The sequence below is a fragment of the Poecilia mexicana genome, unplaced genomic scaffold (genome assembly GCF_051168715.1).
Source record: "Poecilia mexicana isolate PSO_F unplaced genomic scaffold, ASM5116871v1 scaffold_11, whole genome shotgun sequence".
Lineage (NCBI taxonomy): Eukaryota > Metazoa > Chordata > Actinopteri > Cyprinodontiformes > Poeciliidae > Poecilia > Poecilia mexicana.
This window is the reverse complement of record NW_028263380.1, coordinates 2,724,688-2,740,277: the sequence shown is the minus strand read 5'-3', so window position 1 is coordinate 2,740,277 and position 15,590 is coordinate 2,724,688. Positions and strand designations below refer to the sequence as shown.

Here is a 15,590-nt window from a genome sequence, read left to right as displayed (position 1 = left end):
ACTTTTATTGATTTTCTCATCGTGTCACACTAGGAGGCAGTGTTTAAGAAATGACCTCAAACTACACCCATAGCTGTGCCTCCATTTAACGTAGATATTTAAAATCAGATTTCAGAAGCTCACAAAGCCATTGTGTCAGTATGTGGGTTTTCCCAGTTTGCTGAAGGGATATTACATCTGTGTTTATTGTGATTCCATCTTTCATATTTAAGCTTAAACCATGCAAAAGTGTCCAGTCCAAGAACTCTCTAAACTTAGACTTAAAATAAAAGATTCAAAATGGACCCGCCAAAAAATGTAGAATGTAAAACATTCAGAAAAAAATAAACTTAAAAAGTCAAACTAACATTAAAATTTAATTGAATTCTTTGTTTTTATTTGTGGTGTTGCAGCAATAATGTCAGTATAGTTTGCTTTTTTTTTTCAAATAGAGAGAGTGATGAAATATTGATGTATTTACTCTGTACTGATTGATGTAGCGTAATATTTTAGTCCAATGTGTAAATTAGCAATGGAGCTGTTCAGAATGTGCTCTGACATCTTCACAGAGCATGTTACAGTTTGTCGTCACAAGAAAAATGTCAGCTGTGCAGCAGGAATCATAATTACCAAGCAGAACTGTGCAGAGAGGCTGCAGCGCTGACACAATGTCAGCAAGGCTGACGAGGAACGTGGTTTAGATTGGATTAAAAAAAATCTGATCCAACAATAACAAAAACCTGGATAACAACAGTCCAAAGCCCCTGATTTATTTATATGTAACAAGCACCATGAAAATGATCCTGTCAGTGGGGAAACAAACAGCCAGGTAAGTGAAATGTCACGAGTCGGAGATAAGTTACTGTCACACAATTTATTTGCTATGCTTCTGGATCTCAAAAACAGATCCAGTAAAACCAATTCCAGATATAAACAAAACGTTGACTTTTGAAATAAATACCAAATTTAGTATTTACACTGTGTATGAAAATAAATGGTTTCAACTGTCTCCGGGAAAGATTAGATATTAATCAGTCATAACCTCTTGACAGAATTTTACTTGAAACAATCTTCAGGTGTAAATCTCTCTGTGTAAAATCTTTTTAAATCAGACAGATGCGAAAACGTTTGTCTCATTTTCAGAGGGAAGCGCTGCGATCTCTTGGTGAATCGGTTCCTGTGGTGAAATAAGGTCGCACTTTTAGCTTTCAGCACACAAAGATGCTTTGATGCACATATATGGATTTTTTTTTCTTCCCAGCCATAACTTTACATCTGCTCAAAATCTGCAGGTGCCTGGATTTCACCCTACAGTTTACACAAACTTGAAAAAACACAATTTATGTATTTGCTCCAGTTTGGGCTTTGTAAATGATGCAAAACAAAAACAAACAAACAAAAAAAAACACATAAGGCAAATAATGCATTTCTCCAGAAGATTTAGATTTAAAATACAATATTCAGTGAAAACACCTTCATTGCCATCACAGCAACCCTTTCCTTTTGCTTAGCAGCTTCTCCATGTGTCCTCTGGTATGATTCATCTCTGAGCTCAAAGCCATTGAGGCTGGAAGGCCTCTTTACCATTACCCTAATATATTCAAACATTAATATCCAGTCCTTTTCCAGTCAGATGTTGGTCAATTCAAAGTTTTAGTGGAAACCCAAACTTGTCAAATATGTACAAAAATGACAATCATAACCGAGCATGTATATGTGTTAGCTATGACATCGTTTTCAATCAGTTAGATTTAAAACATATACAGTCAGTCAATACCCATAAACAAATCATTTATATGCTTTAGACCTACATTCAGCCTACAAAACAGCCTGGTGATGTCCAGAAAACCATAAACTACCTTTCCTTCTACATGTACAATCTAACCTGATGTGAAGTGATATGAGCAGATAAGTGCTGTATTCTAACAGTTAGAGCATCTCTGCTGTGATAAATCTTCTGTTTGCAGCTCAGTGATAAACCGTCGTTCTGCCTCCAGAAGCTCTGCGCTCCACCAGTGCTGTGTGGTTATCGCTCTGCTCTGTATGTCCAGAGAGGAGGACAGGAAGAGACAGAGCGTTCCAAACACACTGGAGGTGATATGATAAAAGCATATCTCCATCATGTAAACGCTGCTCCAGCTCACTACAGCCTATGGGCTTTATCTCAAGGGAATTGCAATCTAATTGTTTGAATTCTATTGTGTAATTCAAGCATTTGTTTATCATCTCTTTAAAGCTGAATTATGGAACTTTTATAAAAAATATGTTTTTTTACTTACTTGTTTAATATATAATATCATTAGTTGTAATGGTATAATACAGTCTGCCATCTGTAAAAATGCACCAGTCCTGGTCAGAAACAACCAATCAGAGCCAGGAGGAGGGACTTAGCGCTGTCTATTATGCTGGTGTATGCAAAGTTCTATGTGCTAATGGTGGAGAAATATCTACCATTACAGGTAATGATGGAGGCTTATCAGCCATGCTAACTAGAGTTAAACTAGCAGAGAGCAAGTGGGAGAGTACCAGCAGAGGATACACAAGGATGATTGACAGTGCTATAAGATTACAACATAACATAATGCTCAAAACAGTCTATTTTAAATAATACTGCCCCTTTAAGAAATATGTAAAAACATGTCTAAGAGTTACAAACTGCAGCTTTAAACATCAGAGTCCTGTCATTGTGTTAAACTAGTCCTCATGCAGAAGCAGAAAGCCTTGAGTCAGCAGTGAGGATCATCTGTAATCACACTGCTTCAGCCTGCTGCAGGCTGGACGCTGCGGACGTGCAGCTCTGAGCTGCTCCTGGATCAGCGGAGGTGAAGGTTTCTTTGCACAGTGATTAAGGGGGAGGACCAATGGCAACAAAGGAGACGGAGAGGACGGTGGCTCCTCCTCTCTCTTTCTCTCTCTCTGAGCTTTCTGCATGTATATAATCCCTGAGTTGACCCAGAAAACAAACTCTTCTTTAGATCGAGAAGCCGCACAGTTTGAATCCGCCGCAGGGCTGCATGTATCCGGAGCATCAGCTGAAGGGACGAGCTGGGACTTAACGAACTTCTCCGAACGATTTCACTTTACGCCATCGGGTAGGTGATCGCTTCTGTTCGTCCTTATCAAAAAAAAAAAAGGGCAGAGAGTCAGGCAGCATTTTCTCTTTGTCCTGACACACATAGTGCGTCTCTGCGTTATAGAAAGCAGCCGGATCGTTAGCAGGTAGATCTGCTGTGACATGAGAGGTGACAGAGAGCGGAGGGATCGCTGGCTGTTAGAAACAGCAGCGCTGATTAGGATCGTGATCTGATGCTGCTGCTGCTGTTAAGTGGCTTCATGGATGGAGCAGAGCAGTGTGTGTGTGCGTGTGTGTGTGTGTAGGTGTGTGTGTGTGTCCAGGATTCACAGTTGCTAAACGACAACAAACACACTGGGGATCATTCACAGCACATCGGTCATGTGAGGAAATGTGGGGCTGCGTGTGTTTGTGTGTGTGAACAGGATGTGTTGTTGCTGTGGTAATCGAACTTCAAGCAAGAACATCAGAGATGACTGTGAATGCAGAGGCAGTGTGTTGTGTTTTGAAATCAAGAGAGAAAGAAGTTGGTGTGTATGTGTGTGTGTATTTCAGTCCTCCAAGCTGCAGTGTTTCTTCCCCCCACCCGTCATGTCTGACAGTGGTAGTGGTAATTCTTGAATGGTGTAATTTTTGAGGTTTTGTAATGCTCCCTGTGTTTCTGATGCATTTCCTCTGCCATATTTCATCCACAAACTTCACTGTGTTTTCTGTAACAGAGCAGGATGTAGAAGTTTATACTTGTGAAGTGGAACAAAAATTATGCATATTTTCTTTTTCTGTTTTGTGTACAATAAAACTTCTGAACACTGTCCTATTTCTGTATTCTGCCCCTCCTGAGTCCCTCCTGTGCAGCACCATCTTTTGGCCGCAGATACAACTGCAAGTCTTTCGTGTTTCTAAGTTGGTTTTCCCGTTTTGCATACGAAAAAAGTGTGTATAAATATTACAACAGAATGCAAATCCAAATAACACTGGGAGCAATGTAGTTTACATGCCAGGCCTGCAGGAGGCAGTGAAAATGTTGAGCTTTCTAATTTAGCAGAGTATTTTCATGACCTTTTGCTTGTCACTCATGCGGTAAATGTTTCATAATGAGCAGATTTTGCTTCAACACACTAAATGAAGTGAAGAGGTGCAGCAGCACAGAGGAAACGCAGCCATCCTCCATTATTGTTGTGCCAAATCAAAACTAGATGTGCAATAAGCTGACGTGACTTGCATCATCCAAATGTTTTTGGTTTTCGTTTAGGTGCATATGAATAACATTAAGGCCCCGCGCACACAGAAACTAGCATGGCATACTGTAAACAACTGAGGAAAAAAAATCTGCATTCACATAAAATGTAGCTCTTCTGGACCAATCTCTGTAACACTGCAAGCGAACAACACAAAATACACCAGTCAAAGCCATGTTTGTTATTTGTGAGTGTAAGGAAGACACGGCTGCCATGGAAACATGAAACCAGCGTTTATCCAATCTGGAACCCAGCTTCAAAAATCATTTGTGGGATCCCAGGGAGCTAATCCATGTAGATGCACAGACACAAAACGTTAGCAGATACACCAAAAATCGTCTCCAGGCCTGAGTTCAAAAAGTTTTACTCTGGAGTCCGTTGTTAAACCTTTCTGTTTTTGTTCAGTCAAAAATGTTCTTACCATGTAAACGAGAGGCCAAAACACATGAAAATATTGGCATTTTACTGTCCTGGTGTTGTCTCGTAACAGGCCTGAAACCTAAATTAGATTGGATTATAACATCAGCTATAGACTCTTAACTTAGAGCCCTTATAAGATTAGCTCTGTACTTTGACTGGGCCATTGTCACCCACAGGTATGAATGATGGTTCTAACTGTGGTAGGAGATCATACCACAATTGGTTCAATCCTCACTCCATCCGTCTCTGTTGTTGTGTCCTTTAGCAAGACACTTGGGGGTCAGAGGGTCCAGTGGCAACGAGGAATGGCAGCTCTGGTGCCACTGGCCGGTAGCTTCCCACCATCAGTGTGTGAATGTGTGTGTGAATGGGTGAATGACTGAATGTAGATTGAAGCGCGTTGGGGTCCTCTGGACTTGATCAACTCTAACCAGCTTCACTGTCTTCACCATCAGGTTTCACTGTGTGGATGGTGTGTTCAGAGTGCAGTGGTAGCTTTCACCACACAATATTTTGCATGCTGACCAAAGAATACCAGTATCTGGCCTCAAGTGACCAGGCCACCTTCTTCTGCTGCTCTTTTTCATGGGTGGTGGCAAACTACAAACAGAACTTCTTCCATAAAAGCCAGGAGACATGAATTCTTTATCAATAAGTTGTATAAGTTGTTTATTGACCAATAATAAATCTGTAGAAGCGTTGTATTCCAACACAGGTTGTTTTCTTACTCAAAAATGATCTTTTTAAGTCGGATTTTGCCATACTTTGTATAATCTTGCTGACATCATTGGAGGAATAATTATGGCTATGTGTTTTCACGTCATTTTTTCAGGGAAGACTTAACAACCATGGCTGAACACATGATGATGCCCATGTCTCACGGTTTCCGGATGGGCATGAACGGACCAGCGCAGCACAACGGCCAGCCGGGCCTGCGGGGGCTGCCCAACGGCCAGGTGTTGCACTACAGCAGGAACCCTCAGAATACCACAGAGGGGGTCATGAGACAGAGACCGAACATTATGGGACCGGGAGGCATGGGCGGCCCTGTGAATGGAGCTCCAATGACCAACCATCACCATCAGATGATGCATGGGAACATGATGTATAATGGCCAGGGCCAGCAGCAGCACCACCACCACCACATGCACCCCCAGCAGCAGCAGCAGCAGCAGCAGCAGCAGCAGCAGCAGGGTGGACACCCGCCGCAGTATCTCCCTGGCAACCTCACGTCGCAGCAGCTCATGGCGAGCATGCACCTACAGAAACTCAACACTCAGTATCACGGACACCCACTGGGGTCGGCCAATGGTCACCACCTGCCCAACGGGGCACAGTACCGGATGGGGCCTGCCCAGTTGTCCGGCATGCAGCACATTAGCGCGCCTTTCGGGGTGAACGGAATGGACATGGACCTGATCGATGAGGAAGTTCTAACCTCGCTAGTGTTGGAGTTAGGCTTGGATCGTGTTCAGGAGCTGCCTGAGCTCTTCCTGGGACAGAACGAGTTTGACTTCCTATCAGACTTTGTGTGTAAACAGCAGTCAAGCACGGTGAGCTGTTGAGGAGAGCAGAGTGGCTTGTTCCACCTGGACACCCAAAGAGTGACTGAGTGGCCACAGTAGCACAGCAAAAGCAGACAATCTCTCTGTTCTGTTTGGGTGTTTCTATGTTTATGTACATGACAGCGATGAGTGCGCCTTCAAACTGACCTACCTGCTAAGCGAATGGAGAATTGTAATGAGTAAAAAACAGGGAAAGTGCCAGGTTTCTGTTTCCTTTAGGCGGAAGCCAGGAAGATCTGTCACTTTTGGATAAATTGAGGCATCCAGATGTTGCAGGTTCTGCCTGTAACATCTGGCCTTCAGCACATGTGCCTACAGTACCAAAGCTTTGGGTTAGATTTCACAAATGCAGTAGGGAACGATGACCTGATGATTCTGATTCTGTGGCATTTGTAAATGTGTCTTAGCTCTGATTACACTGTCGACTGGAAGCAAACATCTTACAGTTTATCACAAGCTAAAAGTCTTCTGGGATCAGTTATGCAGGAATGAAGGGAGTTTGGAATGTTTTTTATGTGCATTTTGAAGGCTGGTTCTTCAAAAAGTAAGAAAAAAATCTACTCATAAAGTAAAGTGAGTAAGGTGAGGTTTGCTAAATTTCTAAGTGGTTATTATGAGGTTATGTTGAATTGTTTGAGTAATCATCTGGAATCTGTTGGGAGTAATGTAGAGGTTGAATGATTCTTCGGCCCTGACCTTTCACCCCAGCCAGTCAGAAACTCCCAAAAATCAAGTTTTTATTTTGATCAATTAATGCAACACGTTTCTGCTGCCAGGCTTATCTCTGAACACTGTTCGACATTGGAGTTGGTACTGACAACATGTTGAAAATGTCTGAGGTTCTTTCAGACTGTAAAACCTCCAAGAGATAACAGGAAGGCTGAATTTAGTAGCTGAAGGTTTCTGTCTTTTATTCTTATAACTTTCAACATGGAACACACTGGATTAGGAAATGTTTGTAGCCTTTAGCTTCCTCTGAAACTGCGGTTGTAGTATTGCTGATTTAGTCATTCTTTTTAAGCGCTAAAGCTAATTTCAAATGTCAATTTGTAATCATTTTGTAAATTAAAATAGTAAAAGACTGTTTTACGCTGACTGAATGCTCTCTCTCTCACACACACACACACACACAGTGTGACATTGTCTCTGCCACTCCAACAAATAATGTTTGTAGCACCGGAAAGGCTAGAAGGAAATATTTAGGATGATGTTTGTTTGACATTTTATATTGTTGTTCTGGAAGAGAAATGGGAATTGATTAAAATGAATATTAGCAGAATAAAGCTGAGATGGGAAATTGGTTGCAAAAATGTGATCGGTGCGTCTTCAGATTAACGGTGTTTTTACACTTGATGGTCCAGTAGACGCAGTTTGTTTGAGGAGCGGCAAAATTTGTTCCATGCTCAGCTTTCATATTGCACTATGTGAAACGAACCAAACACTTTGAAAAACCTGTTGCCCTCCTCACCTGTGGTGGCTCTGCATCAAGAGCCACTGAAGGAAACAACACAGAAACCTCTGAAGAAGAGATGACAGCAACTTCCTTGTCCATGAAATGTAAACAGTAATGGAGTAGAGTCAGATTTTAGCGTGGATTTTTTTGTTGTTGTTTTGGCTACAGGGACGAGTCATTTCTCCCGCTAGCATTAGACTAGCATGTTTATTTTGGTTGAATTTACCCAGAATACCCTGTGCTGTGGTCTACTTCCTGCTTTTGTAGGGATCTCATGCACATTCAAACTGAATCAGAGTTCACTTCCACTGAACCCAGACCTAGGTTTGTAGATGGACCAGGGATCACTTTTTTGATCCTAATCAGAGTTTGATTAGCATTCACACCTCCCCAAACAAACCGGACTTCCTAGACAAACGGACTGGAGTTGGATTAAAGTGGACTGAACAGGACTGGTGGGAATGAAGCCTAAATGTATCAAATTTAATTTACTTCAATTATTGTCTTGAAATGTCACTGCTACAAGTCAAATGCATTTGGCCGTATACGTATGTAAGATTAAATGTATAAAAACCAACAAAAACACAAATTCATATTGTATTTCTATACAGATTTGCAAAACAGAAAAACGATTGATCACAGACTGTGCATCTGTATGTTTTTAGAGCTTAGTTGTTGTTGTTTTTTTCCTGTGTGTCTGTGTGTGTAGCTACATCAGTGCATTGAAATCCCATCGAACGACGTCCACATCCACACACCCATCACCTGTACCATCAGGCTGGCTAGCAGCACTTAGCTTAATCATTGTTAAAAGCTGCCTCTACCTGTAGAGCCGATGTGCTGGAGCTCTAGTCATGTCTTATAGCTTCGCTTCCTCGGCTGTTGTTCCTGCTGATCGGAGTTACGTTTATCACGCTTGTCTTAATTGAGCTGGTTGTGGATGCTCTCTGATGACTCAGTCATTGGAAAACCAACACACTCTGTGGTGCTTTTTTTCCTTTCTTTTCTCGACATGTGAAAACCTCCCGCTTTTGCAGGATCAGTGTCAGAGGTCAGCGCCGCGCCGGTGCGCCGCAGTAATCTGCTCCTGCACGGCCGTGTTGGCGCCCCCTGTCTGTAGAAAAGAAGCCTGCCGGTGACGCTGATGTGGAGACGGGCACGAAGTACGCAGTCTGCAGCAGAAGCACCTCACTGTCACAACGATTCTGGCCTAAATCCAACAGTGGCCTGATTACTGTATTGTATCTTTGTACTGTAGGCTAGAGGTAAAGCTGATCTGAACACATTAAGGTACTTTGGCAGAAAACTCTAAATCAGTGGCTGAGTTTTGATGTGCTGACAAGAGATTATACTCTTTGTTTTCTTACAGTGTGTAGATACGGTAGAGCGGCGGTTTAGGGGGCGTGGTCTAAAGCTTTGACATGGACTGCATGTCTTAAGGATGCTATCACCTTTCAACCGAGCTACTGAGAATGTACAGACCGCTGCTTTGTGGGAACCTGTCTAAAGATGGTAGATTAACGTGAGATTGTACTTCCTGTTCCTACCCAACACCCCTTTCTCCCCCGTTTCTCACCCCTCCCCACTTCCCTGACCTTTTTTAATGTTATTGATTCTATTTTAAGAAAATGTATTTATTTTCAAATAAAATATTTATTTAAAAACCATTTTTTGTTGTTTCTTTATCATGTACGTTGCCGCTGTCGGCCCAGAAGATCGAGGACGGAAGAACAAAACGCATCAAGAAAAGACGCACGTTTTAGGAAACGCATGCGGAGGTTTCACCTCTGTTTGAGTTGTTTGGTTTTAAATAAGCCCCGCCCTAAATGACATAAGTAAACACAGGAGTAAAGTTCAAACTTCACAACGTGAGCCAGCACTGGAAACAGAGGAGTGTTTTCTTTTAGTTTCACATCAGCTGACGACCCAAACACTGGAGCCCAGTGAAAGTTAAGAAGTGTTTTGGAAAAAGATTTCTCAAGTGCTAACTGATCATATCACCTGATTGGGTCATTTAAAATGGTGAGATCAGAAAAACCAAAATATTATGTGCACATTTACTCTATATATTCATTTTATACAGTAAAATTAATAACATAGTCATACAAATAAATAATAGTTAGAAAATACCAAATTCAGGCAGTAGCAACACTTCCCGGAGATATATATTTTTTCAATATAAAACTTATGAAAACTAATATTTACATTATTAATGTACAGTTCCTGTATAAAATATTCACCCCTGGATGTTTTACCCTTTTAAATGCTTTTGCAAATCAATCATGATCAATAAAAACATGTATAAAGAAACAAATATGTGATGTCAAAGTGAAGCTGTCAGGTTTTGTGGGTGGGGGATATCAGCCGTGAACAGGTCTGGGCTTTGACTGGGCCACTCTTGTTGTTTTCAGAGCGTCTCTGTGTATCTTTAGCTGGAAGTTTCGGTTTGTCATCCTGCTGGATGATAAATGTTCTCTGAAGCTGAAACTCTCTGGAAGATGGAAACTAAATGTAGTCCAGGATTTCCTGATTTTCTCACCGCCACTCTCAGCTTTGACTGGTGAACAGATCTAAAGACACATCACTGGTTGTGGAAATTCAGAGCAAATATTGCAGAAGAAATTTGTTAAAAACCTGAATTTATTATTATATCTGTATTTTAAAACATGAATTAGTTTGTTTTAACTTCTATCCTGATATTAAGATCCATTGTGGAAAGTCCAAAGAGTCACTTTTGTCTCCGGAGCCGCAGGTCTCAAAATCTCACCTTGCTCAGTCCAACCAAGCAGGTCAAAGTTGACTCTTCTGATCATAAAGGTTTTCGCCGTTTTTATTTCTTGTCCACTGAGAGTGAAACGAACCTTCAGCATGATGCTGCCATCACCACACAGCCCTGAAAAAGGATCATTCAAAAGAATCTTTAAAATAGTAAATTAATATAACGTTTATGCTCATGCTGAGTGTAAGTAAGCTTCTCACTGACAGTGTATTCACATATGTGGGAACTACAAAGTTAATTTTGTTTAAAGATACTTTTAAGGGTATTTAAAAAAAAAAAAGTTTACCAATGCAGTCTCAAATTAAGATCCTAATTATCGACCTTCTGTTTCAGTGAATATCTTCAGTGTGCCTGGTGGTCTGCTCATGTAATGGCTGTTGTTGGCTGAGAGCATCCATGTAATAAAACTTAAAGTGAACAGACCCTCTGTAAGGAAACATTAAACCAGATCATCACGTCTAACAATCAAACCCAGTTCAGTTTCATGACAGATCGTTTAACACAGAGACAGTCAGAAAAGTTACTTTAAATCAAAATACACAATCTTGCTGTACAAATAATGATACAAATAATGAGAATAATAAAACAAGAGATAATCTTTTAAAGGATGGTGATTAAAGATGGGCAGATCATGATCCACTCTGTTTCCCAAACCCTGGTGGAGCCGCCCTCCCTCCTCTCACCCTGCAGCAGAGTGACGCATGCCAACGTTCACTCTGCTAATGTCTGATTTTTACTCCAGTTCTTCAGCTACGTCTCGCCATGTGCCAAAGCAAGTCTCGTCACTTTTAGCTCTTATTCACTGCATGACTCACCTCATAATACTCTTCACATTTGAAGGCATAATAAAACCAAAGATGCTCAGAGATCTGAGGTATGTGGACACAGGTACTGACTGCAGATGTGAAATCATGGGGAAGCGCTCCAGTTATGAATCAAATGAACTATTTATTGGGACTTCTTGATGGAACTGAACAACATCTGAGCAGAGGCAGACTAGTATTGTTTGAAAAGTGTGTGGACAGGTGAGTCAGATGAAGTCATAATTACAGGTCTGGATGTGTGTGAATCTTGCCTTCTTCTAAATGGGCCTGAAGCAAATAGAACAACAGCTGAAAGTGGAACTTTCACAGCTGCTGTGAACCGACAAAAAGAGTAACCTTAAGAAATGATCTGGATGGACGTGATCTGACACACAGATTCAATTTACAAGAAAGCTGGAAAACGGACAGCGGGGCATTTTACCAGGTTACGTTCTTTTCAAAGTGCCCTGCGTTCAATGCACAGACTGAGCATGAAATACGTTTCAGCAGGATTTCCAGATAGAAAAAGATCTTCCACATGTTAAACCACAATTTCTAATCACAAATCTTGAAGCTGTGTGTTTTCTTTGAAACGTTTAGAGTAAATTGTGTTTTTGTAATGGCAAAAAATGGAATGTTTCAAGTGAAATACTTTGAAAAGGAATACAGGAACACCCCAAGGCTCAGTTGTTGACCCGCTTATTCCTTAGTATACAGAAATAATGAAAGATATATTTGTTCTATTGGATGTTTTCTGGTTTATGCTAAATGATGGAATTTTGCATAGAGGCTGTTGTATAAAAGTAGTTAAAACCTCACAGATGTCCAAAGTTTTCTAGTTGCTAAATTTAAATGTTTCAGCTCATGAATAAATGTTAATATCAGATACTGATTCTATTCATTGAGAGAAAACAGACACATTAACAACCTGTTAATGTTTACAATAACTTCTGATGAGTCTGTTAAGTTGCAGTGGAGGTATTCTGATCTGACCAACTTTTTTGCAGAACTATTTCAAATTCAGGGTGGAGGAATGTGTGATTGTGAATATGAAATCTGTTTAAGGTCACACCATCAACATCTCAACCAGATTTAAAATTTGGATCATAAAAGGAAAAACCAAACATCTTCCAGCGCAACCACTGAACCTCAGAGGAACAGATGTCAGTGAGGAGCTGAGCGTCTTGGTGTTCATTAGAACCATAAACCGGACTCCTCTCATAACACAAAGCTCTCTGCAAACAAAGGCAGCGCAGGCTGCAGCTGCTGAGGAGGCCAAGGCGACTCCTGCTACTGACTGATGAACACCAACGCAGGACATGAAAATGAAGCAAGGACACTGTGATCTACAACTGCCTATTGAAGACAGATGTCTGATTTAAAATCACAAAGAATGTTGATGTTTCAAAGTCCACTTAGAAGCAAATCATTAGAAAAAATAAACTAAGAGCTGTCTCTGTCCTGTGGGATGATTTGAAACCAGACTGATGTTTTCAGTTAATTCCTCTTTAGTCCATCTGGTTTCCATCTCGTGTCTGAGGTCACACTTGTACAGAATAAAGGTAAATGCTACTGTTGGGTTATTTATCCCAGCAATATAGATTCTTATTCTTTAGTGGACGATTCAATGCGTCCATGTTTAATGTCAGCTGGTAATTGCTGGCCTCGTCCTCCTGCAGAGCAGAAGCTCAGTTTGTTCAGTCAATCTTGAACTTCGGAGCCACTTTCACACACACTCAGAGTTTAACAAGTCAATATTTGATGTGGTGTGGCTTCTGGAGCCCGACCTTTGAGATGAGAGCTGAGAGAAGATGGAATGATTATTGTTACAGATGATCATGTTCAGGCTAAATTATTTTTCACTACACTAGAAAAACCTATTCTGGTAAATAAAGAAAGCTGAAGCCCCACCTTGATGCTTTTGTCTTTAAATAATTTTCTTTAAATAAACCCAGAGTGGTCTGTCAGTTTGTGTGGGAGGTGATGTGATGTCATCATTCAACTTAAACATTTTTACAATCAAAACAAGTTTAAGGTAAACAGTTCCTAGCAATGACAAATTGCTAAAGAGCTGTTGAACAAAGATTGAATCTTTGTCTCAAAATCTTTTAGATGTATTAGAAATGTAATCCAGTTTGGTTGAATTCAAGTGTTTATATTTGTTATTTGTACTACATGTACTTATCACAGCAAGTCATTAAAGGCTTTTAATGATAAATTTAGAAAACTCTTCTAAACAGTTGGTATGACGGTGAGCAGCAGGTGGTGGCAGCATGATGCTGCTGGTCGGTTTTATTTTCAGTCTTGCAACAGTTTGTCAAAATAATAATGTTTCAACTTCACTTCAAATCAACTCTTTCATTCTGACCAAGAAGACAATTTAACTGACAATAAACAGGTGAATATTTTATTTAGAAATGCTGTACTGTTAGAGCCTGTTGTTGATCAAAGATCACCACCAATGCAGACAGTTTTCATTTGAATAAACCTCTGATGTTACTTGCTGTATTTATTCAACCTTTGAAAAACTTTTTTTTTTACATAAATCATTAAAAGCCCCAAATTATTTGGAAAGTCCAGCTTGTTCTGACTGTGTCTAAACATTTTACCAGAACTCTGCATTACTCTACATTACTCATCACTAACATTTAGATTTCCCAACAGTAATAAAGACACATTAGCAATTTGTCTCTAATGATATCTTTATGGCCATGACCAAATACATTTCAAACATTTCAAACATCTTATACAGTCGTTACAGCAAACAGGTCAAATATAACTATTCTGTAATAGTGTTACATTTGACATTTAAGCAGGTATTAAACACCATATTCATTAAGTTCATGTTTCTGTTTTTAAAAATATATTTTGTATTGGTCTGATGTAATATCCTATTTTTAAATATCTTGTTTTATAACTGTAATGGGAAATCGTCATAATTAATAGACTTTTTATTCCATCTGCACAATTAATCTGTACAATGTGTTTCATTTTATGATAAAGTTTCTGAATTAAATTGCCTTTTCAATAATATTCATATTTTTTTGAATGAGTCCACACGTGCAAATATCAGCATCCTGTAGAGAAAAATGTACTTTGTTTTTATTTTTTTAAAGTCTTATTCTTTATGCTAAAACTTAAAAATAGGGAAAAATTTGTTTTTTGTTAATAATTCCAGTAGATTTTCAAAAGGCTCTAAACCTGTTTTTATTTACCTGGACTGAGGGCAAAAGTTTCTCTTTGGATTGTAAAAATTGCAGAGTTCTGGTCCAGATCACATGTTACCAACATGCTTTCATAACAATGTGTAAGTTGTCCATTTAACTGCAGAACCACATTTTTAACTCCACAATCAAAACCCCACAATTCTCAGTCATGAAGCTGAACTTCAGTTTAGTGGGCAACTATCTTTCAACTACAGGTGAGCTCTGTTAAACAAGTGAAGACAACAGAAGCTCCATGCTGACCGTCCTGTGTGCTTCATTTTATCTGCTCAGCTCACTGAGCAGACTTTGGACCAGGCCATCCTCTTGGTTTCGTCATTTCGTTGCTGTCCAGACGTCAGCAGCTTCGGCTCTCTCTCCTCACCCCTCCACCCGTTCCTAAGTGCGTCAGCGCTCCTTCCTCTCACCCCCACCCATCTCTTCTCTTTATCCCAGCCTTCTCCCTGTAACACCTCAGCCCGGCTCCCGCAGCTCGCCGTGTCCTTGAGGACTCTAACTACAGGCTCCCCTCCCCCACATGCTCTCTCTCTCTCTCTCTTCTCTGTTTTTACATCTTAGCTACTAACAGCTGCTGGTTAGCTTCTTACATAAAACACCTAAATAGCAGAGTTTCCAGTGGAATATTTTAATACAATTTCTCACATTGTAGGTCATTATCTTTTCTTACAACAGAGACCAGTAACTTCATTTGTAAATTTATTAAACACAATTCTTGTAATTAAATTGTTTTCTTATTTATTTATTTATTTATTTATTGTTAGATTATAAGGTACATTGACCAGACCACAGAGTTCCAGCAAAATGGAACTATTGTTCCAGCAATTAGTCTGTGTTTTCTAAACGTCACACTGTGGATCGAAATACCGATCCAAGTACTCTGATCAGTCCCTTTCTGTCTTTTGAGCGTAATGAGATTTTAAAGATCATCTGAAGGTCAGTGGACAACAAATTCAGCCTTTCAGCTCTTTATTGACTGCTTTGTTCAGGACTGTGTCAATTCCACCCTGTGTTTTTACTGACATGGACACATTAGGGACAATGAACAAGGTGGTGTTA

At 40.1% G+C, this 15,590-nt stretch overlaps 1 protein-coding gene across 1 annotated transcript; it reads left to right on the top strand.

The window, feature by feature from the left end:
* The first annotated feature begins 2,791 nt into the window (after window positions 1–2,791).
* Window positions 2,792–9,395, top strand: cited4a (Cbp/p300 interacting transactivator with ED-rich tail 4a). Its single transcript, XM_015000532.2, has 2 exons — window positions 2,792–3,071; window positions 5,543–9,395. Exon 2 carries the CDS (start codon window positions 5,559–5,561, stop codon window positions 6,273–6,275), a length of 717 nt encoding a protein of 238 aa, XP_014856018.2. The 5' UTR covers window positions 2,792–3,071; window positions 5,543–5,558; the 3' UTR covers window positions 6,276–9,395.
* The last annotated feature ends 6,195 nt before the right edge of the window (window positions 9,396–15,590 follow it).